Genomic DNA, 27,427 nt, shown 5'->3' on the forward strand with positions numbered 1-27,427 from the left:
GGAGTAGAATACATGGCCAGAAATGATTACAAGGTATGGATTCAGATAGATGACATATAGTAGCAAATTACTGACTGGGGGCCTCATTAAGGGATCTGGATTGTTTCTTTAACTCTCTATAATAGACAAATCAGATTCATAAGACTCACAATTACAAGACAGAGATGGTCACCTTTGTTTGAGGATCAAAAAGCAATCCGTGCAAGATTTTATTGGAGTGACTGAAATTGCACATTATGGAATAACATGGTGAAAGTAAATTTAAATTCAAACTTCCTGTGGGTACAGGCCTTTTACCATTATGGTTATTTGGATGATCTCTAATATTAATTGAATGCCATGATATTTGCACTGGTGAAGACGAAGACCCTCAGTGCTGGGAACAGGAAATTTAATGTTGTGGATTTTGATATTCCTTGTTAGCGATTGTGCATGGTGGATGTCCTGGCCAGTCATATGGCCATGTGCCCTGATGAAACTTTGCCTCATCTTCAGATGCAGGGATGTGCCAGAAAGTGATCAGCAGGCAGATAGGAGGATATCGGACAAGTACTGAGCAGTTTTTCCCGTGTTTGCCATTTATGCCTGTTGCTGACATTAGGCAGAGGCGAGTGTTAAAACCAACATGCCCTTTCTCATCACTCACAAACACAGGAAAAAAAACTCCAGGCTTTTTGTCTTTTTTTATCCCTTTTTGAGAGATGATCACATGTCGCTTCTAAAACACTGCTTTTGTTGCTGAGAATTGTTCTTTTTTTTTCCCAATAGAAATTATGAAGCTCAAGGAATCCACCAACCTAAAAAACACGTTCAGATAGTGTATGACTTTGTGGCAAGGAACGCCACTGAACTCTCCGTCCTAAAGGATGAGATATTGGAGGTGACAAAGTGTTCTTTCTCTTTCTTAAGCGATGTGCATGTGTGTATGTATGCACATGTGTGCATATGTATGTGTGCCTGTGTGGCATGTGTGTGTGCATATGTATGTGTGTGTAAGTGTTACACTTGGGACCCACCTAATCTGACTAATTTAGTACCACAACAAGAGCATACCTATCTAATGGGAAAGTTCTGTATCAATAATTTGTAACTGTCCTGTGCCTACCTTGTTTTGATTATGGATTTTAAATCTATAAATATTTAAATATTATAATTGTTGAATTTGTTATGTAAATTGTTTACATTTAGTTCTAACTCTGTTCTTGCACAGACAGCAGCTGACAGTCTGCGCCTTTAGAATATGGGTAGGAAGCATGAACACAGTTTTATGAAAGTTAAATTGTATTTGATAGCTCTAATGGAGATTTTTAAGTGTGTGACCAGTGAAGTAGATAAAGTGTGAACCTGTAGAAAACTGTAGTAGCCTTGGTGAATACCTGCAATGCATCTTGGGTATGGTAGCCACTGCTGCCATTGTGTATTGGTGTTGGAGAGAGCGAATGTTTCAGGTGATGGATAAGGTGCTAATCAAGCAGGCTGATTTTCCTGGACAGTGTTGAGCTTCTCGAGTATCATGGCAGCTGCCCTCATCCAGTCAAGTGAAGAGTATTCTATCACATTTCCGACTTGTGTCTTGTAAATGGGGGGACAGGTTTTGGGGAGTCAGGCGGTAAGTTACTCATCACAGAATTTCTAGCCTTAGAGTTGTTCTTATAGCCACAGTATATATAACTGGTCCAGTTCAGTTTCTGGTCAATGATAACTCCCAGGATGTTGATCAAGTAGATTCTTTCTGAAGCCAGATGGTGAAATAGGAAGCCAGATGCTAGCATTACTTAATGCTAGATTTATTTACAGAATGCAATGCCTGCCTCCTCCCTAACCAATACCCAGGGTCCCAGAAGATGCTATACGCTTTTTAACACAAATAAACAAATGAAATAAACAAGTGATCAGTCCTTTAGGGTTACAATATTACTGTAACTACAACAAAAAGCTTTAAGAGAAATTTATGACATTAAAATGTAATTTTTGGGGGGCAGGATAGTGATGGTACATTCAGCAACCGCCCCCCGCCCCAGTGCCTACCAGCCACAGAAGGCCTCAAGCATACCTGCAGACACCAGGTGCTCCCTCTCCAGGTACATCCAAACATGAATACAACCACAGAAGAGAAGCAGGCAATCAGGATGGACGGTCCCGCAACCAACCAATGCCTGGATCTGTTAATGGCCCTCTTGGCAGAGCCAAAAGCAAACCAATGAATCTCTAGTCTGCCTCCTACCTCCTTGGAAGTCTCTCTTTATGGTTTTTTTCTGACTGGTGGTGCATTACAGTTCAGTCAGGAAGTCTGAGTTGCTGTGGCAACATGTGTTTTTGCATGTTAAAGTTGTAGTCTGGAGCTGTGGATAGTGATGATAGAGGCACCAATGTCACTCAGCTAACTGGAAATCTCCCAGCCCTTACCACCTGACATTGGTGTGTGTTGGATGGAGTTACAGGTTGGTACTCCACCATCTTGCCCGTTTTATGAATGCACTTTCCTTGACCATCAAGCCCTGGAGTGGGAGTCAAATCTGGAGCTTCTGGCTCAGAGGCAGGGATGCTACCCACTGCGCCACAACAACTTCATAAGGCTCTCTGCACATCTGTTTTCCACTGCTTGTCTTTTCCTGAAATAGATCACTGGCTTGAGGGAGCGCCCATCCAAACCAAGTCTGGCACACCAGCAGTGTCTTTGCACTCTTACTGACTGTCCTAGGCACATTGGAAGGATTTGCAGGTTAACACTCAATCTATTTTACTTTGTTTTGAACACACTTTCCTTGGCCATCAAGTCCTGGCTGGGACACAAACGTGGAGCTTCTGGTTCAGAGGTAGCGATGCTACACAAGACCTCCATAAGTCTCTTTATAGTTCACTCAGAGATACCCATGCTGCTGTGACAAATGTGCATGCTGTGCATGTACATGTTGCAGTCTGGAGCGGTGGATAGTGGTAAAGGCTCCAATTCCTTTCGATCACATGGTTGACCAGGAATCTATCCTGCTCATACTGTCAGTTGGAAGAATTTGCAAGTTGGTCATTAACCTGTTTGACTGGGTATGAAGGCACCTTCCTTGGGAAGCAAGTCCTGGAATGGGACTCAAACCTAGAGCTTCTGGCTCAGAGGCAGAGACATTACCCACCCTGCCACAAGATCTCCATTCTGGGCCTGTATTCTCTAGAGTTTAGAAGAGTGAGAGGTGATCTCATTAAAACCTTCAAAATACTTAATGGAATAGACAGGGTGGATTCAGGTAAGGTGTTTCCCTTGGTTGGGGAATCCAGGACATCTTTGGAATTCTGTACCCTTGGTATGCTGTGGAAGCTCAGTTATTGTGAATGTTTAAATCAGAGATTGATAAAGTTCTGATCAACATTAAATGGCTATGGGGATAGTGGGTGTAAAAGGCATTGAAGTGTCTGATCAGCCATGTAACTAAAATAAAGAAAACTTGCATAATCAGATTAAGGTGCCATTTCAGGGGCTGAAGATGCCCAACCCTCTTACTATACGGTCTTGCAATTTTAAAAAAAATCAATCAATTAAACGAAAGATCAAAAGTGAGAGGGAGTTAACAGCCTCTAGTGGAGTACTGTAACTGAGACAAAAACTGAAAGGAAACTTAATTAACCAAGTCTCTTTTTATGTGTGCTCGAAGTACTTAATCAATCCCATTGACCTGTGAATCCTTAACCTTCACAATGCAATAAACATACCATTAACACTGGAGTTGAGAAGAATAAGGTGATCTCATTGACACACAGAATTCAGAGATTCTTTGATGGGGTAGATGCTGAGAGGCCATTTTCCTTGGCTGTGGAGTCCAGAACTAGGAGTCAGAGGGCAGGGTTTTCCAGCTCTGTCCAATGCTGGGATCGCCTGGTCCCACTCAAAATCTTTTGTCAATGGACTTTTGTCTGACCCACCAAATCGCCCGCAGCAGATCCCGTCACAACAGGGCTGGGGAACTCTGGCTGTAGTCTCTAAATAAGGGGTTGGGCATTTAGGACTGAGATAAGGAGGAATTCACTTCTAAGGTTGTCAATCTTTGGAACTCTCAGCCTTGGGGATTGGGGATTATCAACCTGAGCATATTCAAGACAGAGCTTGATAAATATTAGGCACTAAGGGAACTGTGGAGTATCGAGATAGAGTGGGAAAGTGGAATTGATATACAAGTTCAGCCATGATCTTATTGAATGGTGGAGCAGGCTTGAGAGACCATATTAGCCTACTCTTAATATCCCCTTACATGGCTCGGTGTCAAATTTTGTTTTGTGATGCTCCTGTGAAGCACTTTGGGACATTTTATTGCAATGACGAGGCTATAAAATATAAATGGTTGTTGTTATAGTACCTGTTACTCCACAAGCTTCTGCTGTGAAAGGACATTAACTTTCACGTAGTGTTAAGTACAACTGACATTACGTAAGCAATAAAATATTGCAGATGCTGGGAATCTGAAATCGGAATAGAAGATGCCAGAAATACTCAGCAGGTCTGGGAGCATCTGCAGAGAGAAAAAAGGGCATTAACGTTTCAGATCGCTGGGCGGGATTCTCCGGCCACGCTTGTCTTAAAACAGGGGATTCCCCCCCCCCCCCCCCCCCGCCTGCCCCCGCCCCCAACTTCAATGGACGTTTACATAGTCTGCCCCCTGCCTGCTAGAATTCCAGTGGCGAGCGGGTTGGGAGAATTCTAACCATGAAGTTTCATCAGAACTGGGAAAAATCAGAAATGCGGTCGCTTTTAAGGAGGTGAAATGGTTGAAAAAAACAAAAGGAAAGGTCTGTGATAGGGTGTTAGATGGGCAGAGATTATGGTCTGAAATTATTGAACTGAGTTAAAAAGGGCTGTGCAGAAGTGCCAAGTCGACGTATATGGGGTGAAATTTTCCTGTCCCGCCCGCCACGGGAATCGTAGTGGGCAGGGGTGGACCACGCAAAGGTCTGTCAGCCTTGGGACAAACATGGCCGGATAATCCCACGCCAGGGGTTATTCTTCAAGATTATGTTCAGCTTCACTGGAACAGCAGTAGCCTGAGGACAGAGATTCAACATGAGAGCAAGGTAGAGAATTAAAATGACAGGCCCCTGGTAGCTAGGAGCCATGCTGACAGATTGAACTGAGGCTTACCACAAAGCAGAGCCCCACTGCAGAGGACACTGTATACTCAATTGATAGAAGTATGTGTAAATCGTTGCTTCACCTGGAAGGAGCATTTTGGGTCTTGAACACACGAGAGAGGAGGTTAAAGGCCAGGTATAACATCCCCTGTGTTTATATGGGAAGGTGCCATGAACAGGAGACAGGGTGTCGGGGGGGGGGGGGGGGGGGGGGGGGAGGGTGATAGAGGAGTGGACCAGGATATCACAGAGGAAATGGTCCCTTTGGAATCCTGAAAGGAGTGGGGAGGATGTGTTTGGCATCATACTGGAGCAGATGTTGAAATTCGTGCAGGAAGTGAATCTAACCTGGGAAACAATGAATAATTGCACGTTACGGGAGAGTGTGGGCTCCATTGTTTTTGGAAACTGCACAAGAGGCCTCAGCAGGAAAGATGGGAAGTAGAAGAGACATCCCATCCACACAAGACCAGGAGGCCTCCTGAAAACTTATTCAAAAGATGGTAGCAATAAATAGCCATGAGGGTCACTCTCAGGAGTTAAACTCTGATGTGGGTTCAGTACCATAAAAAGTTCAATGACCTCACATGAGTAGTCAAGGTCATTAAATGCATCTTCAAATGCTATATTCTACCAATTGCATCATTAGCCTCATGCACTACTCAAAGCACCACAACTTTATCACTCATAAATCGACAATCTCCATGATCCAGAACTCTTACACAACATTTATATGCTTCATCTCACCCTCACAATAGCACTGCTGAAAGACTTGCATGCATATTTCACAGCTTGCGTACACTGCCAACTGTTCATCCACAAATTTAAAAGACAACAGCATTATGTTTTTGAGTTCTTGGTAACTCTCCTTTCCCTGTCAACATAGTTCACCTGCATTGTCCTTATTTATCCCACCCACCGCAGCCTATTGCCCCCGATCTCCCACCCGATTCCAAATGTCGATTACATCAATCCACTTCCCTATTTCCCCATTAGCCCCTGCCAACAATAGCGGAATTACTTGTCCAAATATAGGCAGCAGGACTGAAATTGGGTCATAATGACTGTGACGTTATACAGTACATTTACCATTATTATCACCTTAGCAAAGCTGGACTCTCTGAACAGGAAATTAGAACAGGCACCATGAGGACCAACGTAAAACATTTAATAACTTAAATGGGTCAAACCAGCAAACTGAATTAATGGAGAAACCATCCGTTAATTTGTTCTGATCATTAGAATGCTGCCAGCTTGTCAGAACCAACAACAATTTTTGTTTTACCTGTCATTGCTGTCCATTTCAATAAACTGGATGCAATCGTGGGTTTGCGTGGGTTTCCTCCGGGTGCTCCGGTTTCCTCCCACAGTCCAAAGATGTGCGGGTTAGGTTGATTGGCCAGGTTAAAAAATTGCCCCTTAGAGTCCTGGGATGTGTAGGTTAGAGGGATTAGCGGGTAAAATATGTGGGGGTAGGGCCTGGGTGGGATTGTGGTCGGTGCAGACTCGATGGGCCGAATGGCCTCCTTCTGCACTGTAGGGTTTTTATGATTCTATGATTTCAATCCATTGCTGGAGCAGCAATCATTTCCCAGTTTCCTTAACAGGAAGTTCCCACTTGCAGTTAGCATAAAAAAGTAGATTCTGGGGAGATTCAGGCTAGACACCGGATCAGTCAACAAAAAACCCTGTCGGTTCTTAACTCTTTCACAATCTAAACTCCTGACTCTCTCCCTGCAGGTGTTGGAAGATAACAAGCAGTGGTGGAAGCTGAAGAGCAAATTTGGAGAGGTTGGCTATGTCCCGTTTAATATGCTCAGTGTTGTAAACGTTGATGCTATCCCTGGTCATTCTGATCACCCTTACAACCAGGTAAGTGATACTGCACAAGATCATTACTCAAAATGCTGAATGTGCTTAAGGCTGTTCATTGTTGCCTATGCTGCTGTGATAAGTAGATCCCCTTCTATATCCGTCTGCGAAATCAATACTGAATAATGGAAACTGTAATGTTAAATGGATTATTAGCTTCATGTGATTAGTTTAGAGCTCAATGAGTAATTTCAAAGACTAATATGTTTTATATTTCTTCCAAGCATCCCCCTAAAAGGTACAAGATTTTTCTGAGATAAAGCCTATTCTTGAAACTCTCCCAGAGACTGGCGGTAGCATTAAGAAGTGTCATGGCAATTATCTAATGAGTATGTGCCTACTCATTTTGTTGTGCCCCCAGTACTTGTGGAATGTTAAATTTAGATGGGGTCACTTTTCATTTAAGATATCCTTGGGAGGTGAATGAGGGGATTAAGACCTTGCCTTGTATATTTTTTATAGAACACATATATTATATAATATATATATATATATAATATATCTTCATTTAAAGTTTTAAAAGTTTAAAATTTATTTATCAGTGTTCCAAGTAGTCTTACATTAACATTGCAATGAAGTTACTGTGAAAATCCCCTAGTCGCCACACTCCGGCACCTGTTCGGGTATACAGGGAGAATTTAGCATAGCCAATGCACCGAACCAGCACATCTTTTGGACTGTGGGAGGAAACCGGAGCACCCAGAGGAAACCCACACAGACATGGGGAGAACGTGCAGATTCTGCACAGACAACGGCCCAAGCCGGGAATCTAACCTGGGTCCTGGCACTATGAGGCAACAGTGCTAACCACTGTGCCACCATGCTGCCCATAAAACCTAGATAAAGAAACAAAGACCTCTTAAAGTGGCTGAATCAATGTCTATCTGTAGCCGCTGAACAAAAGGAGCTTTTTGGCAGTTTCGAAGAAACGTATACCTCATTATCTCTGAAGAGATGTTAATGATACAATGTGGGCTGCACAGACCAAATTCAAAGGGGACTATATACAAAGGTCATCTGCATTTTATAAGCTTGGCTGGCCAACTGGATTTTATTTGTCACTAGGACAAAGAAAAACACAACCTTCCTTTCAATTCTAAACGGTTGAGACAAAGAACAAAGAACAAAGAACAGTACAGCACAGGAAACAGGCCCTTCGGCCCTCCAAGCCTGTGCCGCTCCTTGGTCCAACTAGACCAATCGTTTGTATCCCTCCATTCCCAGGCTGCTCATGTGACTATCCAGGTACGTCTTAAACGATGTCAGCGTGCCTGCCTCCACCACCCTACTTGGCAGCGCATTCCAGGCCCCCACCACCCTCTGTGTAAAAAACGTCCCTCTGATGTCTGAGTTATACTTCGCCCCTTTCAGCTTGAGCCCGTGACCCCTCGTGATCGTCACCTCCGACCTGGGAAAAAGCTTCCCACTGTTCACCCTATCTATACCCTTCATAATCTTGTATACCTCTATTAGATCTCCCCTCATTCTCCGTCTTTCCAAGGAGAACAACCCCAGTCTACCCAATCTCTCCTCATAGCTAAGACCCTCCATACCAGGCAACATCCTGGTAAACCTTCTCTGCACTCTCTCCAATGCCTCCACGTCCTTCTGGTAGTGCGGCATCCAGAACTGGACGCAGTACTCCAAATGTGGCCTAACCAGCGTTCTATACAGCTGCATCATCAGACTCCAGCTTTTATACTCTATACCCCGTCCTATAAGGGCAAGCATACCATATGCCTTCTTCACCACCTTCTCCACCTGTGTTGCCACCTTCAAGGATTTGTGGACTTGCACACCTAGGTCCCTCTGTGTTTCTATACTCCTGATGACTCTGCCATTTATTGTATAACTCCTCCCTACATTATTTCTTCCAAAATGCATCACTTCGCATTTATCCGGATTAAATTCCATCTGCCACCTCTCCGCCCAATTTTCCAGCCTATCTATATCCTGCTGTATTGCCCGACAATGCTCTTCGCTATCCGCAATTCCAGCCATCTTCGTGTCATCCGCAAACTTGCTGATTACACCAGTTACACCTTCTTCCAAATCATTTATATATATCACAAATAGCAGAGGTCCTAGTACAGAGCCCTGCGGAACACCACTGGTCACAGACCTCCAGCCGGAAAAAGACCCTTCGACCACTACCCTCTGTCTTCTATGGCCAAGCCAGTTCTCCACCCATCGAGCCACTTCTCCTTGTATCCCATGAGCCTTAACCTTCTTAACCAACCTGCCATGTGGGACTTTGTCAAATGCCTTACTGAAATCCATATAGACGACATCCACGGCCATCTTGGGCATCCAGAGTTGGAATACACATCCCTTATCGAAGACGATGCAGTGGGGTGGGAGTCAGGTGACATGAACCTTTACCTGGTGGAACCTGTTATACTGCCTTGCTATACTGCAGTCTCAGTCTGCCATTTTCCCATCTACAAGCAGCCTCACAGAAAAGGGATTCTGCTCAGATTGAATACTTGGCCCCACCTACACATATTTTCTGCTGGAACGTCATCGACAAGACTGATTCATCTCTGGGTGGCTGTCTCACCCTGTGAAGTCAACAACAAATGTGAATTATATGGCACATTAGTTTTCAGCTCACTAACCTCCATGAAGGAATACCTCATTGGACTTTGATTCTGGATTGTGGACCCATGAGAAACAATCATTCTTTTCTCTATGGTCTTTACATGCAAATCTTGCCTCTCTCTATCCCTCTCTTACTGTAAGAGTGCACAGGGGGCTATGTGAACCCCTTCCTGATTTTGAGTGTGGGCTAATAAACCAACCCAATGGGTGCGATCTTATTGCCCGTTCACGCTACGCTCCCACTGCAGCCAAGACGGAGAATTTGGTGTCAAGCCAAATCTCTGTTCACTTCAGCAGGATGGGAAAATCCCATTGGCATGAACAGTCGGAAAATTCCAGCCTTTGAGTTCATCCTCTCACCAATTTGCTGTGAGGTTAGTAGAAATGACTTTACACCAAAACTGAGGAATGGGGAAATAAGATGCCTCTTATAAAGGGGGAAACAAATTCAAAAGCACCCTTCTGTTTACAGGCAGGAGAAACAGGGCTGTTTAAATTAACCCCCTTCTGTCTGTAACAGAAACTGAGAGCTCAAATCCAGCATCACCTATTTGAATTCGACCAAGATCCAAATTAAGACAAGCCAAATCTGATTAAAAAGTCAGTTGGAAGCCAAAACTGAAAAATACGGTGGCTGGAATGAATTCTAAAAGACATTAGCTTATCACAGCAAATTTCTTTTCCCTAACACTAAGAAAGTAGCAACTTCTGATGCTCAGATGTGGATTAAATGAGGGCATTTGAATGGTGAAACTTCAGTGGACCTTAACACAGAACAACTGAAAGCTGCAGGTAGGGAGATCCAGTTAAAATTGCCCACTAAAGTGAAGAGAAGTGAACTCATCCAATTGTTGGTAGAGCATTTGGATCGCACGTTACCAATAGGGTAGTTTGATGTAGAGCTCCACCATAACACCGTATCCCTTCCTCTGGCCAAAATCAAACAGGAAAAATTCTGAATACAGCCAGAATTTCAGGAGAGGGAAAGAGAGGGGAGATCTGGAAAGAGAAAGGAAAAGAGAGAGAGCAAGAGAACAGGAAAGGGATAGAGAATTCCAGCTCTGAAAATTGAAAATGCCACTAGCAGCTGGAAGGAAGAGAGACCAGACAGTTGGAAGCTGCCACCAGGGGGCAAGAGGAGTTTCCAGGGTAGATGGAGCAAATTAGAGAGCACCACTCCCGAGCCAAAGGTCCCAGCTAGGAAGTCATTGATTAGTCTGAACCCCTCTTAAATGAGGACCAGCAAAGTTCCCAATTTGCCCTGAAAGAAAGGGGGTGATGCCTTGCCTAGTTGAAAAACCACCAGGAGGCACTGCAAGAGCGGGCCATCCACCAGAGCACAAGTATTCTGGAAGATATGGAGCCTATTTCCCAACTAACCAGCAGCGGGATTCCAACCAGATTGGAGCCCATGTCCACTCACCTTAAGGCTGAAACTCGAGGCATCCAGGAAGGGATTTCCCCCTGCATTTCAAATGACCTGCAACAACACCCCCCGTCCCCCCCTCCCCCTGACTATAGTTATGTAACCCTATCCAGTATGGATGAGGGAGAGGTCCCTTCCAGAAGGCAGTCTTCCTGTCATGTAAGCCCAGAAAGGCTGGCCCCAAGTTCAGGAACAGACTACCTGCCTGTGGCCATGCCAATCCAAAGCACCCTAGCAGCAGAAGCTGGATCTCTCCAGTTGTGTTAGCACCCCAGCAGGACACTGAACTGGAATCCCCTAAAGGGGCCAAAGTCCCTTTAAAACACCCCAATCTGCTGACAATTGGCCTAATCAGTCCAAAGATGGGTAGGTTAGATGGATTAGCCATGATAAATGTGTGTGGAGTTACAAGGATAGAGCAGGGAAGAGGGCATGGTTAGGATACTCTGTTGGAGAGTCGGTGCAGATGCGATGGGCCAAATGGCTTCTTTCTGCACTGCAGGGATTCTATTCTAACCACAGTCTCTGGACAGCTCAACCCACAGGTTGAGGGGATAGGAGGGAGTTAAGCTGGACTAGAGCCACTCAGTCCTATGAGCATAAGACCTGACGCACTCAGTGAGATGTCCAGCATGCCCCTGTGGATAGCCCAGAGCATCACTCATCCACTGAATGCTAACCACCCTGTAAAACACTCACCACCCTTTAGAGGACACTTACTTTGGTGTTAGACAGGCAGTTCTGAAACCAATGGCCTTGCGTATGGCTAATCCCCAACAGAGGAAATTCAGAACTCTAGCCCTCAGTAGACAAATTTCCCCAAAAGACAAATTTTGGAACCTTCCCAAATCAACCTACCCAATCCACATCTCAATAGGACAGTGTCCTTGTTGCTGCACTAACCTTGGTTTAAGCCGCAAAAGGGAAAATGAAGCAGGGGACTGCCATGGTTGAATCTATGACTCCTGAACAAAGGGAGTTTTAAAGAAACTTGTGCCTCATTATCTCTGAAGAGACATTCACAACACGGGATGGGATGCACCGACCAAATTCAGAAAAGGACTACACAAAAGCCATCTGCATTTTATAAAGCAGGATGGCCAACTGGGTTCTATTTGTCTGCCAGGACAAAGGAACCCGTGACCTTCCTTTCAATTCTAAATGGTTGAGTCAATTAACCGTACTGGGGACCCAGACAAGGGATAGATTTAATACTGCCTTGCTATGTTGCAATCTCAGTCTGCTGTTTTACCCTTTACAAGCAGCCTCACAAAAAAAGGGGCTCTACCCAGATTGAATACCTCATCTACACTGTTTCAGCCTATAAAACAGATTTATTTCTGTGTGGCTATTACATTGTGTGAAGTCAACTCCATTGGAAAAATGAATTATACAGCATCGGTTTTCAACTTGTCAACGTTCACGAAGGAATACTTCGTTGTACTTTGACTGTCGACCATGGAACCACCATGAAACATTTTTTCTCCATGGTCTTTGCCTTGTAAATCTTTCTTTTGTCCCTCTTTTACTGTATGAGTGCGCAAGGGGTTGTGTAGCAACTAACGCCCCCCCCCCCACCCCCGGCCCGGTGATTTGAGTGTGAGCAAATAAACTAACCCTTTGAGTTCATCCTATCACAAATTTTCCCTGTGGGATTATTAATAGAAATTGGATCACAGCAAAACTTAAGGATTGGGAAGTACATCACTGCTGATAAAGGGTGAAGCAAATGAAAAGCATCTTTCTGGTTACGGACGGTTAGCGAGAGGAGAAATCAAGGCTATTTAAATGAAGCCCCCTCCTGACCATAACACATGGTAAAATAAATTATAAAGGGAATTTGAGAAATTGGGTCTGATATCCTTTGTTTCATGCTTTCTTAAGTTCATGAATTGTGATAGCACGGAAAAATCCTGTATTTGGCAACCTGTCATTCTGGCACCTCAATTTATGGCAAAGATTGATACTTCAGATAGTTCATAATAAGAAACTAATGTTTCATCACAATTTTCCTTTAGGGTGGTCAACGGTACAAGGGAGAGCTGAGTCCGAGAGGGACAGGACCTAATATCTCCGGTTACACTTCACCTGGACCATTTACTGGCCCTGGTCATGTGAGACATGGAAGCTACGAGCTACCAGGACCAGCAAACAGGCCCTACGCGAGGGATAAGGACCGTAAGTAAACAAAAATGGATCAACCAAACTGCATTTAATGTAAATTTATTGGGAAACCATGTCCTCATGTAATTAGTGTGAAACAGCTCACTCCAATTAAAGGAGCTAGAAAAGAGGAAGGTCTCATATAATCATAGAATCCCTGCAGTGCAGAAGGAGGCCATTCAGCCCATCAAGTCTGCACTGACCACAATCCCACCCAGGCCCTATTCCCGTAACCCCACATATTTACCATGCTAATTTCCCTGACACTAGGGTTCAATTTAGCATGGCCAATCAACCTAAACCGCACATCTTTGGAGTGTGGGAGGAAACTGGAGCACCCAGAAGAAACCCACACAGACACGGGGAGAATGTGGAAACTCCAAACAGACAGTGACCCAGGCCAGAATTGAACCCGGGTCCCTAGCACTGTGAGGCAGCAGTGCTAACCACTGTGCCGCCATGCCGCCCCAATACAATGAATTCCTCTTTAACAGAGGAACTTACTTTGCCTGTGACCTTGGTAATACTTGAATGTAGCAAGGCTGATATTCTGGGTGTGTGCTGCTTTTGGTCCACTGCCAGTAAATGGTGAGAGTGGTTTAGATGCCAAGGTGGTAGTTTCATGGTAGGCCATGTAGTTCAATAATGAAAGAGGGCACTTTTTTCTTGAATTCACTGTGGCTATTACACCTGTGAGATTTACTTTTAATCTTCACAGCCACAAAATTGAGATAAGAAAGTCTGTCTGAGCCCAGGACCACTTTGCAACAGATGATTAGAATGTGCTAAATAACAATTTGAGGCTGAGTACTTAATTACCTCCCAGAAATAAGTCTTGATAATTATAATACAACATTATTAGAATAGCTATTGTGTTGTCACTGAAATGTATGTTGGGAGCAGAAAGGCGACACAACATCGATTAACATAGAAATGTAGGATTTAGGAATAGGAGTAGGCCATGCGGCCCTTCAAACCTGCCTCATAATTCAATGAGATCATGGCTGATCTAGTTGTGGTCTCAATTCCACTTTGTTATGTGCCCCCCATAACTCTTAATTCTATCAAAAATCTGTAACTCTGCCTTGAATAAATTCAATGACCCTGCTTCCATTGTTTTCTGATAGAGAGGATTCCACAAGCTAACAACCTCCGAGAGAAAACATTTCTCCTCATCTCAATCTTAAAAGGAAGTTCTCTTTGACTGTGTCTCCTAACTCTAGTCTACCCCACTCCCCTGATGAAGGTGGCACGAGCTCCGAAAGCTCGTGCTACCAAATAAACCAGTTGGACTTTAACCTGGTGTTGTGAGACTACTTACTGTGCCTACCCCATGAGTGGAAACCTCCTCTCAGTACCCACTATACAAAGTCCCCTCAAGATCTTAAATATTTCAACAAGATCACCTCTCATTCTTCAAAACTCCAATGGGTATAAGCCCAACCTGTTCAACCTTTCTTCATAGGATAAGCCCCTCATCCTAGGAATTAGTTGAGTGAACCTACTCTGTATTGCTAATTATATTTTCTTTCAAATAAGAAGACCAAAACTGTACACAGTACTCCAAATGGGGTCAAACCAAGGTCCTTGACAGCTGCAGCAAAACTTCCCTACTTTTATATACCATTCCCTTTGCAAATAAATGTCAACATTCCATTCCTAATCACTTGCTGTACCTGCACACCAACTTCTTGTAACGCATGGGCCGCAGTGTATATATATATTTCGCTGAATAGCGAAACAGGCTCTCGAGGAGCTGTTTGACCAACTCCTGTTCCTACATTCCTTCTCAACTTCTTATTAAAGCCGGAAATTGTTAACATACAAAATGGAGAATAATAGGGGCATTTCATGTCTGCACTGTAGGAATTCAATTACAGTCAGGGAGGCTTGGCCTCTGCAAGCAATTATGTAAAATGGAAACACATAGGGGGTAGGATACAGGCACAGAGGGAGTGTAGGAATAGAGGAGTAACAGGGAAGAATACTGTAGCAGCATGGCAGCGATTGACGTTCTGAAGTTTGCCGCAATATTTGCTGCAACACAAATTTAAAACTTAATGGCTGGAAAATTATGCACTGCACTGGTCTGAATTTCTAAGATATGCTACCAACTTTCAAGGTTCTCTATTGGAAGTGCAAAGCTCAAAAATCTACTCTTCAATTATTTTGCTCACCAATTTTAATATCTAATCGTTTTTGCAGCAAATATTGCAGCAAACTTCAGAACATCGATCCCTGCCATACTGCTGGACTATTCTCCCCTGTTACTCTTCCATTCTTACACTCCCTCTGTGCCTGTATCCTGCCCCCTACGTGTTTCCACCCTGTCTCTGCACTGCTCAGGTATGATGCTCCCTGCAGTTGAATAACCAACCAACACTCACTGTCGGGGATCATATGGTCACTTATGCAAGAATCACCAGTGCTCAAGGAAATTGTACTCCGGCGGGGGAGACAGTGCCCAAAGGCAGAAAGAGGAAAGAAAATTGGCTGGGAAAATAATGTTTCTATGGGCCCAAGGATTCAACTGCAGGATTTGCCCAAAAGAGATCCTTTGAGAGGAAAAAGGAGGCTTTGTGTCATCGCAGTCTCAGCCAAAATCCTTTGTTGTTCAATGATTTCGAATCTTTTGGTCTTTGTCATGATGTCAGTCTGTATCATTTCATTAGTAAATCACATGAGATCAGTGATGAGTGAAGCAAAAATTACAAAATGTTCTGTTAAAGTTTCTAAATTCAATAAACCAAATACACATAAGGAGGCAGTGGTTTATACAAAACTAAATATATGTGCCACTGCTGTCAGAATTCATTATTCATGGGTTGTAGATCATAGAGTCTCAACAGCATCAAAGGAAGCCAGTCTATGCCATCACATTGTAAAGTAATCATAGGGGAGGTGATGGCCTAGTGGTATTATCGCTAGACTATTGATCTAGATAGTCAGCTAATGGTCTGGGAATCAGGGTTTGAATCCTGCTACGGCAAATAGTGGAATTTGAATTCAATGAAAAGTTACCTGGAATTAAGAATCTACTGATGACCATGTCGATTTTTGGAAAAACCCATCTGCCTCACTAATGTCCTTTTTAGGGAAGGAAATCTGCCATCCTTACCCGGTCTGGCCTACATGTGACTCCAGAGCCACAGCAATTTGGTTGAGTCTCAACTGCCCTCGAGCAAGTAGGGATGGGCAATAAATGCTGGTCAGCCAGCGATGCCCATGTCCCACCAATTTAAAAAAAATGTTTTTCCCATTTCCCACTCGATCCCCTTAGCACCAGTTCACCCTGTTTGTCAAAGAGACATTAGTAGATTAACAGAGTGGAAAATCTACAGCAGATGGAGTTTGATACCTATAAGTTCAAGGCAATCTAGTTTAGACCAAAATCATATAGATCTGAGTATATTTGAAATAGTGGAAAGCCGGGAATAGCAGAGCTTCTAAACAGGTTTAGGAGGTTTAGTTCATGCAGGAAAAACAATTACTGCTTGAAAATCCATTAAGGAAAAAGTAATTGTGTTGGTTTTATATTTTTAAACAGATATAATGACGCAGATGGATGAAGTAAATGATGAGCTCCTACATTTAATAACTGCTAACAAAACAAAACCGCCCTCACGCAATTTCATGGTCCCAAAGCAATCGTCAATTCAAATACCACTAGGTTATGAATCCAACGCAGAGGATGTCAGATCCTGGTTAGAGGCAAAAAGCTTCAGCAAATCGTAAGTAAATGCTGTACAGGATTGTACATAACAGACAAACATGCAAAATGGACAGGCTAAGACCAATTGTACTACCTTTGTGCAGTAACCTCCACACATGAGTGAGTCGACCCCATCCATGTACTCAACTTGCACAAGGAAGTAAGAGAAGTGACATTGATAAATAAGTGAATAATAGTTTGGAAATACCAAATTGAAAATAATCGGTCAGGCCCACCTTAGAGAACAAAATCTAGCTCCTTGTGTCTATTCTTAAAGAAAATCATATCATTGAACACTTTAGGTTTTTTGAATGACTGCACTGTATATTTGCAGTATAAACCTTCTTCACTGCATCAAAATAGTCAAATCAGCATTACCTCAATCCAGGTAAACCTTAACCTGTGATGGAACTGACAGAGGGCTTGATACAGGCCAGATAGGATAAGGAACAAACTTTTGGCAGCATTTTGCCCCCTGACGAGCCAAGCATGGAAGCTGGGAGGTGAGAGAATTCCACCACCAGCTAGTGAACTACTTTACCATCACGACCCTTGGCCACTTTCTCGAAAGCAGAAAAGAATTGGCAGTGCTACCCATCTGGAAGCAGTAGGCAGCCAATTAAAGGAATTAAATGACCTATTGTTGATCCAACCATATTCAGCTATTTCGTCACTAACCTTCCCTCCTTCATAAGGTCAGAAGTGAGAATGTTCACTGAAGATCATGCAATCTTCAGTGTGCAGTGTTCAGCACCATTCATGACTCCTCAGATACTGAAGTGGCCACGACCATATGCAGCAAGATCTGGACAATATCCAAGTTTGAGATGACAAGTGGCAAGTAACATTCACGCCACAGAAGTGCCAGGACAATAACCATCTCCAACAAGAGAGGATCTAACCATCTCTTCTTGACATTTAATGGCATTGCCATCTCTGTACCACCCCCCTACCCCACCCCCCACTATCAAAATCCTGGGGGTTACCATTGACCAGAAACTGAACTGGACTAGCCATATTAATACAGTGGCTACCAGGTCAGGTGAAAGGCTAGAAATCCTGTGGCAAGTAACTCGCCTCTTCATCCCCTAAAGCCTGTCCGCCATCTACAAGGCACAAGTGATAGAATACTCTCCACTTGCCCGGATGAGTGCAACTCCAAAAACCCTCGATGCTCAACACCATCCAGGACAAAACAATTTGTTTGACTGGCTATCTATCACCTTCAGCATTTGCAACATCCACCACCGATGCACAGTGGTAGCAATGTCTCCAAGGTACAGTGCAGCAACTCACCAAGGCTCCTTTGACAGCACTTTCCAGACTTGCAACATCTACGACCCAGAAAGACGAGATGCATGGGAACACCCTCCAAGTTCCCCTCCAAGTCACATATCGTCCTTATTTGGAAATATAGGATTGTTTCTTCACCATCGTGGGGTCAAAATCCTGGAACTCCCTCACCAGCACCACTGTGGGTGTTTTTGCAGCAGTTCAAGAAGGTTGCTCACCAGCACCTCCTTAAGGGCAATTAGGGGTCAGCAATAAGTGCTGGCATAGCCAACGACCCACATCCCATGAACGAATGAAACAAAAATGGTATTTTCCAGTTGGCCTGTGGGTTTTCCAGGGTGTTGCCGACCAGTCCAGCTACGTGAATGCTACCTCCCAGCAACAAACCAGGGTGGGGGGGGGGCATAGCTCCAGATAACTTTTGAGTAACTCCCTGCCTGCCTGACCACAGTGCCCTGTGGAGGGGTTTGCATCTATAGTGGTGACTCAGCTGCTGAGGGCTGTTCTTTTAACTTTAATACCTGAACTGCAAATTGCAACTCCTTTTGAGCTGGACGGCCTCCCAAAAGCCCTCCAGCTTCATGAGCCCAGCGAGCCTGCCTTCTGGCCACTACTTGGCCAGTTTGGGGGAAAATCACTGCTGAGTGACTGTTTCCTGTACACTGTGGGGTTGTGATCCCAAGTTGACCCTGATGTCTGCATTCCGAGTCCAAACCCCAAATCCTGCTCTTTGCCTTATGATTGTAGGATGAACCTCTGATTGGTTTTAGTTCACAAGTTGGCACAGAATATCTGGACTTTGAATCCCAGTGAAATAAATTAGAGCTTGTGCAGTTGTATCAGCTTTATTTAAATATTTGTTACGATTTCAGAAAAAATAATTTTGGCTTGAATGTTAGAATTACAATAGATTGTAAGTTGCAACAAAATGCAGAATAAATTGTCAAAATCAAACTGAAAATATTTTGGTAAGAGAATATTGCACCCCCCCACCCCCCACCCCTGTAATCTCCCCACACATCCTCAGGAAAATAGATACCTTCAGTGCTTTTGTGATATAATGCGATGTCTCTTTTTTGATCTTGGTGTGCCTTGGCCCCAGATTTTTCAATGTACAGTAAGTGTATACAGATCCTCAGGTGGATTGGCCATGCTAAATTCTCCCTCAGTGTACCTGAACAGGCGCTGGAATATGGCGACTAGGGGATTTTCACAGTAACTTCATTGCAGCGTTAATGTAAGCCTACTTGTGACTAATAAATAAATGAACTTTTTTAAAAAACTTTAAACTTTAAAACTTTATTCTGAACTCTTTTTTTTACAGGACGGTCAGTGGTCTGGGCATACTGACAGGAGCACAGATATTTTCTCTTACTAAAGAAGAACTGAAGATGGTGTGTGGAGAGGAAGGCGCTCGTGTGTACAGTCTAATCCAAGTACAGAAAGTAGAGCTAGATGTAAGTAATAACGTGGTACTCCCTACTAATGTCAATTCTTTTCATATTTCTCGACTCAGTTAGAGTCATAGAGGTTTACAGCATGGAAACAGGCCCTTCGGCCCAACTTGTCCATGCCGCCATTTTTTTTAAACCCCTAAACTAATCCCAATTGCCCGCATTTGGCCCATATCCCGCTATACCCATCTTACCCATGTAAATAGAGAGTTGACATATAGCGAAAAATATACAAGGTGGAATTTTATTCCACCTTTCCACCAGATTAGTGGAAGTACTGGAGTAGAAGCATTTTTGAGAATGGACTGGGGGCTCTGCTGGATTGCACCTTGTTTTTGCCTGGGACATTATTTTCTGGCACCAATCCTCTTGGTGCTGGAGGTACTGGTTCAAATACTTCTAGTGTGTTTAAAGAGGGCAAATTTTACGTCAAACAACAATGTACTTGAATAATTTATCATAGAATCCTACAGTGCAGGAGGAGGCCACTCGGCCCATCGAGTCTGCATTGACCACAATCCCAGCCAGGCCCTATCCCCATAACCCCATGCATTTACCCTAGCTAGTTCCCCTAAGGGGCAATTTAACCTGGTCAATCCACCGAGCCCGCACATGTTTGGACTATCTATTAGATAGATATATATGGAATAATGGACACCGGGAATAATTTACTGGTTGAAATCTAAATCAGTGATTGATATAATGGATATCTAACAAAGTTTACCAGTCTATAATCCTACAGCCACAATCATTAAGATATTACATGAGCTAGCCCACATCCCAATTAATGAGAAAGGAAATCCCCAGAAGTAGAGTTTCCATCCTTGGACTCTGCTGGTGTCTTATCAGATTATGGTATTTCAATCAAAGCGTAATAATTCCTTTCAAGTCACTTTTGCTCCTAACTGCTCTATCACTAGTTATCAGATGAATTCAAACTGGTCTAGAGCTGATAGGGACATGTGACTCAGTGAGAAGCATTACCCAACCAGTTCTGTATCCTCCCGATACCAGGCTATGTACTCCCACAAAACAATAATTATGCTTTAAAAAAAGAGAGAACTCGGTAACTTTATTTTCTTCTATTTATATATGAATTTACAGAAACACCGAGGTGATACAGAGCTGGAAGAAATCATGAAACGAAGACAGGAGAGGATTGATTCCAATCAGTAAAATTTCACTGCAGTTTGCTATGCGGTTGGACAATAAGACAGATATATTCAACATGTATAAATGGAAGGGTGGGGTCTCTTTTACAGAATTAATAACAATTATTGATTGTTTTGTGGATTTTACTCCTGTTGTTTCTAAAGAAAATTTCTATTTAGGACCTGCATGGCTTTCAGTCTTGTAGTTGGCATGACGTATTGTTATACACACAATATACATATAGAAAAATACATATATATATATTACATATATATGCATGTAGCTACAGTAGTGAATGTTGTGGAGCATTGTTGCCAAAACCTGAAGCCAAGTGAACACAGAATAAATGCAATTTGTTAAATATTAGTAGAATGGCAAAATGATAATCCTGCAACCAAATCCTGATTTATACAAATAATCTGAGAAACTGCTATGGGCAACAGTAATGCACAAATTCTGGCTGTGATCATGCAATGTTCCTTTGCCTGCTCTTTTAGTGAAGACAGTACAATAAATGGGTTGGCAACTCTACTAAAATACAGATGGAATATCACACAAAATTATAAACATTTGTCCCAGCAACAGTCATTTCTAGTAATAATGTTGTTCATATGATTAAGGAATCTCATTACTTATTGTTGCAATAATAAATAAGTTCTGCTGCTTAGGCCTTGCACAAAATAGGGTCAAATAAGCTTTCTGTTAGTTACGCAAATAACAACGGTCCTACCATTCTGAATTATTCTTGACTGGGCATTTTAAACAAGCATAAATCGTAGTGTTTTTACATAGCGCTAATCTTCCCATAGCCAACAGCACCCATATATAACTGGCATAAGATCACATCCAATAGATGACATACATTACGGACACAAGGGCAGGACTTTCCATTTGGGGTGGGAAGCCCAAGGTCAGGACCATGTAGCTTCGCACCTGCAATTTGTCAGGAATAGTCACCCAACAAGATTTTTGAAGAGTTGGCCAGTCAGTGGCCAGGGGCTAACTCGCATCCAATTTAGATTATTTTTGATTCATTCATGGAATGTGGGCGTCGCTGGCTGGGCCAGTATTTATTGCCCATCCCTGAGGGCATTTAAGAGACAACCATTGCTGTGGGTCTGGAGTCAGACCAGGTAAGGATGGCGAATTTCCTTCCCTAAAGGACATTAGTGAACCAGATGGGTTTTTATGACAATTGACAATGGTTTCATGGTCACCATTGCACTTTTAATTCCAGATTTTTAATGAATTCAGATTTCACCATCTGCCATGGTGGGATTTGAACTCTGGTCCCCTGGGTCTCTAGAGTACTAGTCCATTGACAATAGCACTACGCCACCACCTCCCTATGGTGGGTGACGCCTTGCAGCTGGAGAACCAATAGGAGCCCCTCCGCCCATGGCACATTGATTGCCACACTATCTGAGGTGGAAGTGGTCTGTTCAGACAGAGAGAGATAGAGGAAGTGCTTAAAATGGTGGCAGGCAAAAAAAAATAATATAGAATGGTCACAGCTGCCAGGCTGTGATCGTGGGGAGATAACCCCTCCACTGGGCAGCCAGTGGTCGTAGCTTTGATCCAACGCCCATGTCTGGCGGGAGGAGAATCTCCCTGGTGGGATTTAATGATATCCAAGGCTCCTGCTTAGAGGCTGCTTCCTCTTATTGTTCGTGTTTTGGTCGCAGTGTGAGGCCTCACCTGCCAACAGGCCTTTTAAATTCCTCAATTGGCTACGCACCACTTATGAAGGTAGACTTGTCCCCGGCAAGACCTTCTTAAAAATGGCTCGACAGCAGGATAGGGTTGGCAAGCTAGCATGCCAACCTACGATGCAAAATTCAAGCCCATCCATTTCTGGTCCTACCCTATCAGCCTTTGGAAATCCTACCTAAAGTATACTCACACAAGGTTAGCACCCAACAGACACCCATTATTGGCATGAGGTTAGTATTCATATAATTATAGTGCTACCATAAACTCAATGTATCTGAACAGGCACACTTACAATAATTGATAATGGATCCACATCCAACAAACTGCCATATAGAATTTGCATAAGTACATCATCTAAAAGCTGCCCACAGACTGACACACTATCCAAGTTCACATGCAAACATAGGGTGGAATCTTACTGCTCTTCCTGCCGACAGTATTTTCTAGTCCCACTGCAGTCACTGGACATTTGAATGGCTCGCCGCGTTTTATGGCCAAGCCCCCACCACCAACGAGGTGGGAAATTCCACTCTTAGAGTTGACCTAAGGTCCACATTCAACAAGCATACGTGTAAAATTAACATGAATTCATAGCCAACAGGCACCGGTATCAAACTGACACCAGATCCACATCCAACAGTCACTCAAGCATGAGGCCTTGTCCAGCACATTATCATGCAGCACTGACTGTGGGCCCCTAAGCAATAGGTATTAATACAGGACTGGTATGTAACTCACATCCTGCTGATGGGGATAAACTCATGGAAAGAAGCATCAGTACTCATAAGCAGATTTGGTAGCAAGAGAATTGGATCCTAAAATATGCTGTTCCAAAGATTATTTTAATATGAAAATGTATACAGGCGAATCTGAATTAAAATGAACATCAGGCACGGGGACTGTGCTTAAATCGGATAGAATTGCATCTGTTTGCAAATATTAGCAAATAATTCAGCATCGACATCTTAGGGTCATATTTTTTGCCATTCAGGATCCAGGTTCAAACAGAAATCAAAATTGTTTGATTGGATAATAAGTGAATGAGTTTGAGAAGTGACCAATCCATTCCCTTTGAAAGTGAGACAGCAGTACAAATCTGGTTGTGACTTTTCACTCAGAGTGTAATGTTGTAAAAGCTGACGTTAATACACTGTTAAGAGTAGGTTCAGGCACGATGCTTTGAGCACTGCAGAGGAAGCTGTACTCCATTTTCTACCCTACAATGTTTTACCATGCAGGGTTGGCAGATGATGCAGGGCGACAATGGGACTACTTCTCATTTCCAGGTCTAAAACCTCTCACCTTAATTATAAACCACCAAATATATATAACCTTTCAAATAATCTGTGCTACAGTATCTAGTGGAACATGAAAACAGTATTATTCTTGAATTATCCTATTCACCCACTATTTTGCCCCTCCTCACTTGAAGGCTTTACTGGACTATCATTCAGTACACAGCAGCTACTTTCTGTTCCCTCACCCAAATGTCAAGCTGAAATTAGAAGACAGATAATGGCAGGGTGAGGCCCACCTCATTTCACTGGCCAGGATCTCCCTCCCCCTCTTCCGTCAGCTGCCACTTCTTCCCCTCTTGCTTGCACAGTCTGCAGGTGACAATAGATCCCTGTAGGTGGCAGTAATAGGCCTGGATTCCCTAACAGGAAGAAGGCCTTGGAAAAGCCTTCAGTTTGGTTACTTACCTGTGGGGACCTTTATTCCTATCAAGGTCTAGGTGATTGCGTCTTCATTGGTTTTCGGGAACTCCTGTTCCCTTTTACCTTTGCACTCTTCAAATGCTGCAGATGCATTCATGCTGCAACTCTGGAGTATTTGCTCCTCTCCGCTGGTGGGCACTGTCTTCACAGTGTGTCTTCACAGGGATCCTGCCAGTGTCTGCTGTGATATTCGATCGGCCTTGGTCTGTTATAAGTCCTGTTATAATGGAACTCAGCCCAGAAGGGGACAATCCTCATAGCTAAGCCCAATACTGTCCTCACTCTGCGTTTACATGCACACACACACAATGATAACACAGTGACTGCGACCCTCAGCTAATTCATTACAAAATGGAAATCAAATCTGGGATCTTTTGGTGCCACAGCTGGTTTTACTTTTACTGACTGGGACATGGGGAGATGGACCAGGAGCATCGAAACATGAGATTTTACTGCGGATAAGAGTTTAACAGTTCTGGTTTGGGGAAATGTTCTGAATATGCTTATTAAGTTCCAATGGAACTAGCTGCTGGTACAACTTGTATCCACGTTCAGAATGGTACATGCGTGCAAATGAGAGGATAGTGAAGGTCAAAGCTGTAACTCCCCAAATTCTGTCCATTTCACTAGAATGACGCCTGACTTGAGTTTGGCCAGTAAGGAAGAGGAACATGTTACCTGCCTGACTCAAACCAGGATGTGCTTGATTTCAACAAACCTTGTATGGAAAGTCAGCTTCAAATGGAGCAGTTTTTTTAAAAATCTGTTTTTCTGAAGATTCTGCAAGTTGCATTCCGCAGATTGAAACAGGAAAATCTTCTATTTCTTCCCACCCTTTGGTCAAGCAAGGTTTACCACGGTGTTCATTCTGATTATTCCCATATGCCTTTATGGTGCGAGTAGTACAGATACAAGATAAAAAGGAAATGAGAGGCACAGTTGATGAGGCTATAGTAAATGAGAAGAAAACTAACTTCCACCAAAATGCAGACCACACTGCCCCCTTGAGCAGACATATCTCACAACATTGAACTTTGTATCGCAAAGTGGTTTTACACTGTACATTTATATTTATAGCAAGTGCTTCAATTCACTACTTTGCCCACCCCTGCTTCACAGTGCTGTGCTGTTACTAAAATTATCCTGGTGTGCTGCACTAAGGTGCTACCTAAGGGATGTCACTGATGCTTGTCTGTGCAGTGGTATGAGGACCCCTGGAGACTATAAAGCAGTTCTTATCAGAAGGCTTCTATCCCAGGAGGAGTCTTCACCCAATTGTGTTGTGACTACAGTTGCATAGGCGGTCTGGTCCTCTATCCTAACACTAACATACGCAAGAAATAGAAGGAGCTTGCTAGAAAGATGATATGTACTGTCTCCCTGGAAGGGGATTGTATCACATAGGCCAATTCTAGCTCCCTGTTTGTTCAGGAAAGCAAACCTGATTATCAGTTAGATCCTGCGAGATGGTACACCAATGGTTTCTGTTGCCAACATTGTCTCCAAAAAAAGTCCTAAGGCCAGAAGTCATGGAATCTATTTTGCACGCATTTAGAATTCTGAAGATCTCTCTGTCAGGGGGGCAAATGTAAATGTCTGTGGTGCCATCACTTGCTGACAGAAGCAAGTCTTGCCCACCTCATGTCCAGTATTAGAATGGTTCTGTTAAAACTTCAGTTCCATAGTATTCATTTCATTTTGAATCTAATCAGAACTGAAATCTATATGGGATAATTCCATGAGTATAGTCTTAATTTTTTTACCCATCCTTCTAAATGACTCCTCACTGTCTTTTGTTTCAATTATTCATTTATGGGATGTGGGCATTGGTGGCTACGCCAGCATTTATTGCCCATCCATAATTGCCCTTGAGAAGATGGTGATGGGCTGCCTTCTTGAATTACTGCAGTCCCTGAAGTGTAGGTACACCCACAGTGTTGTTGGAGAGTAAATTCCAGGATTTTGACCCAGCAACTGTGAAGGAACGGTGACGTATTTCTAAGCCAGGATGGTGTGTGGTTTGGAGGGGAGCTTGCAGGTGGTAGTGTTCCCATGTGTCTGTATTGATTTGGCTGGCACCTCTCTTGCAGTTTTTGAATATATGAGAAAGAAGTCGGTGATCTCACACTCACCAGTATTCTCAGTAATTACTATTGTTGACAGGTTTCCCGAATATTAGTACTAGCACAAGCAATTTGCGTGATGCAGTGTGACGTCATAATAATACTTGCAAATTTTGGCACTTAGTACATGTAGTGAGATTTGCCCAAGTCTTACTCAGGAAATCTCGAAGGCAATGGGAAGCCATTTGTCCTAATTATCATGCCCTATAACTTCATTATTCATCACACATCTGTGTAAAAATCTGAATAGAGACTACATAATGTACACAGATTAATTAACAGTTGTCTGATCAAGAATGGGCTGTCTGCTGCTCATTGCAATATGGGCAATGTGTGGTTAACAGAGAAATAGCTGATAGAATTCAATTGCAAACTTGAAGCTGAAGAAAAGCTGAGCTCCACATGATTTACTGGTTTCTTCTATGTATGCATTTAACTCTTATAATGATATAAAGACTGGTTTTGATCTAGTGTACTTTAATGTCAAAATTCCATTGCTTAATTTTCTGTCTTTTTATTCATCATTATAAACAGCCTCTATGGTAAGCATTGTTCTGTGCTTTGTACAAAATGTATTGTCCAGGAAAGGAAATAAAAATAAAAGTTATCTTTGTGTAAAATGATCTGTGCGGTTTTTCAGTTGTAAGTTACGTCGGAGTGGAAAGGGTTAGGCAATAGTTAGACCAAGTTGTTTTTTTTCAAAACTAGGAATTGAGGGTTTTTATTTTAAGTAGTGCTGATTTATAGAACATTGCGACTCTTTTTATGAAAACACATCTTTATTGTAAAATGAATAAATAAAAGAAGTGTCATAACTTTGTACTTTCTTTGAAATTAATATTTTGTTTATCGCAGAGCCATCAAGTCGACATTGTTAACATTTTTTGTGTTTATGCTGATGATGGGGCAGCACGGTGGCACAGTGGTTAGCATTGCTGCCTCACAGTGCCAGGAATCCAGGTTCAATTCCGGCCTTGGATCACCATCTGTGTGGAGTTTGCACATTCGCCCCATATCTGCGTGGGTTTCCTCCGGGTGCTCCAGTTTCCTCCCACAGTCCAAAGATGTGCGGATTAGGTTGATTAACC

General features: G+C 43.1%; 1 protein-coding gene across 5 annotated transcripts in view; it reads left to right on the forward strand.

The window, feature by feature from the left end:
* Positions 1-27,098, forward strand: part of eps8l2 (EPS8 signaling adaptor L2) — a 199,261-nt gene extending 172,163 nt beyond the window's left edge. For all 5 annotated transcript variants that reach the window (XM_078220594.1, XM_078220593.1, XM_078220596.1 and 2 more), the window contains 7 exons: positions 769-880; positions 6,853-6,984; positions 13,030-13,189; positions 16,722-16,905; positions 19,504-19,636; positions 20,738-23,624; positions 23,657-27,098. In XM_078220594.1, coding sequence (XP_078076720.1) covers positions 769-880; positions 6,853-6,984; positions 13,030-13,189; positions 16,722-16,905; positions 19,504-19,636; positions 20,738-20,809 — 793 coding nt within the window. In that variant the 3' untranslated portion in view covers positions 20,810-23,624; positions 23,657-27,098. The remainder of the gene's footprint in view (positions 1-768; positions 881-6,852; positions 6,985-13,029; positions 13,190-16,721; positions 16,906-19,503; positions 19,637-20,737; positions 23,625-23,656) is intronic.
* Positions 27,099-27,427: the final 329 nt, after the last annotated feature.

This window comes from Mustelus asterias, chromosome 9 (genome assembly GCF_964213995.1).
Source record: "Mustelus asterias chromosome 9, sMusAst1.hap1.1, whole genome shotgun sequence".
In the NCBI taxonomy this organism is placed as follows: Eukaryota; Metazoa; Chordata; class Chondrichthyes; order Carcharhiniformes; family Triakidae; genus Mustelus; species Mustelus asterias.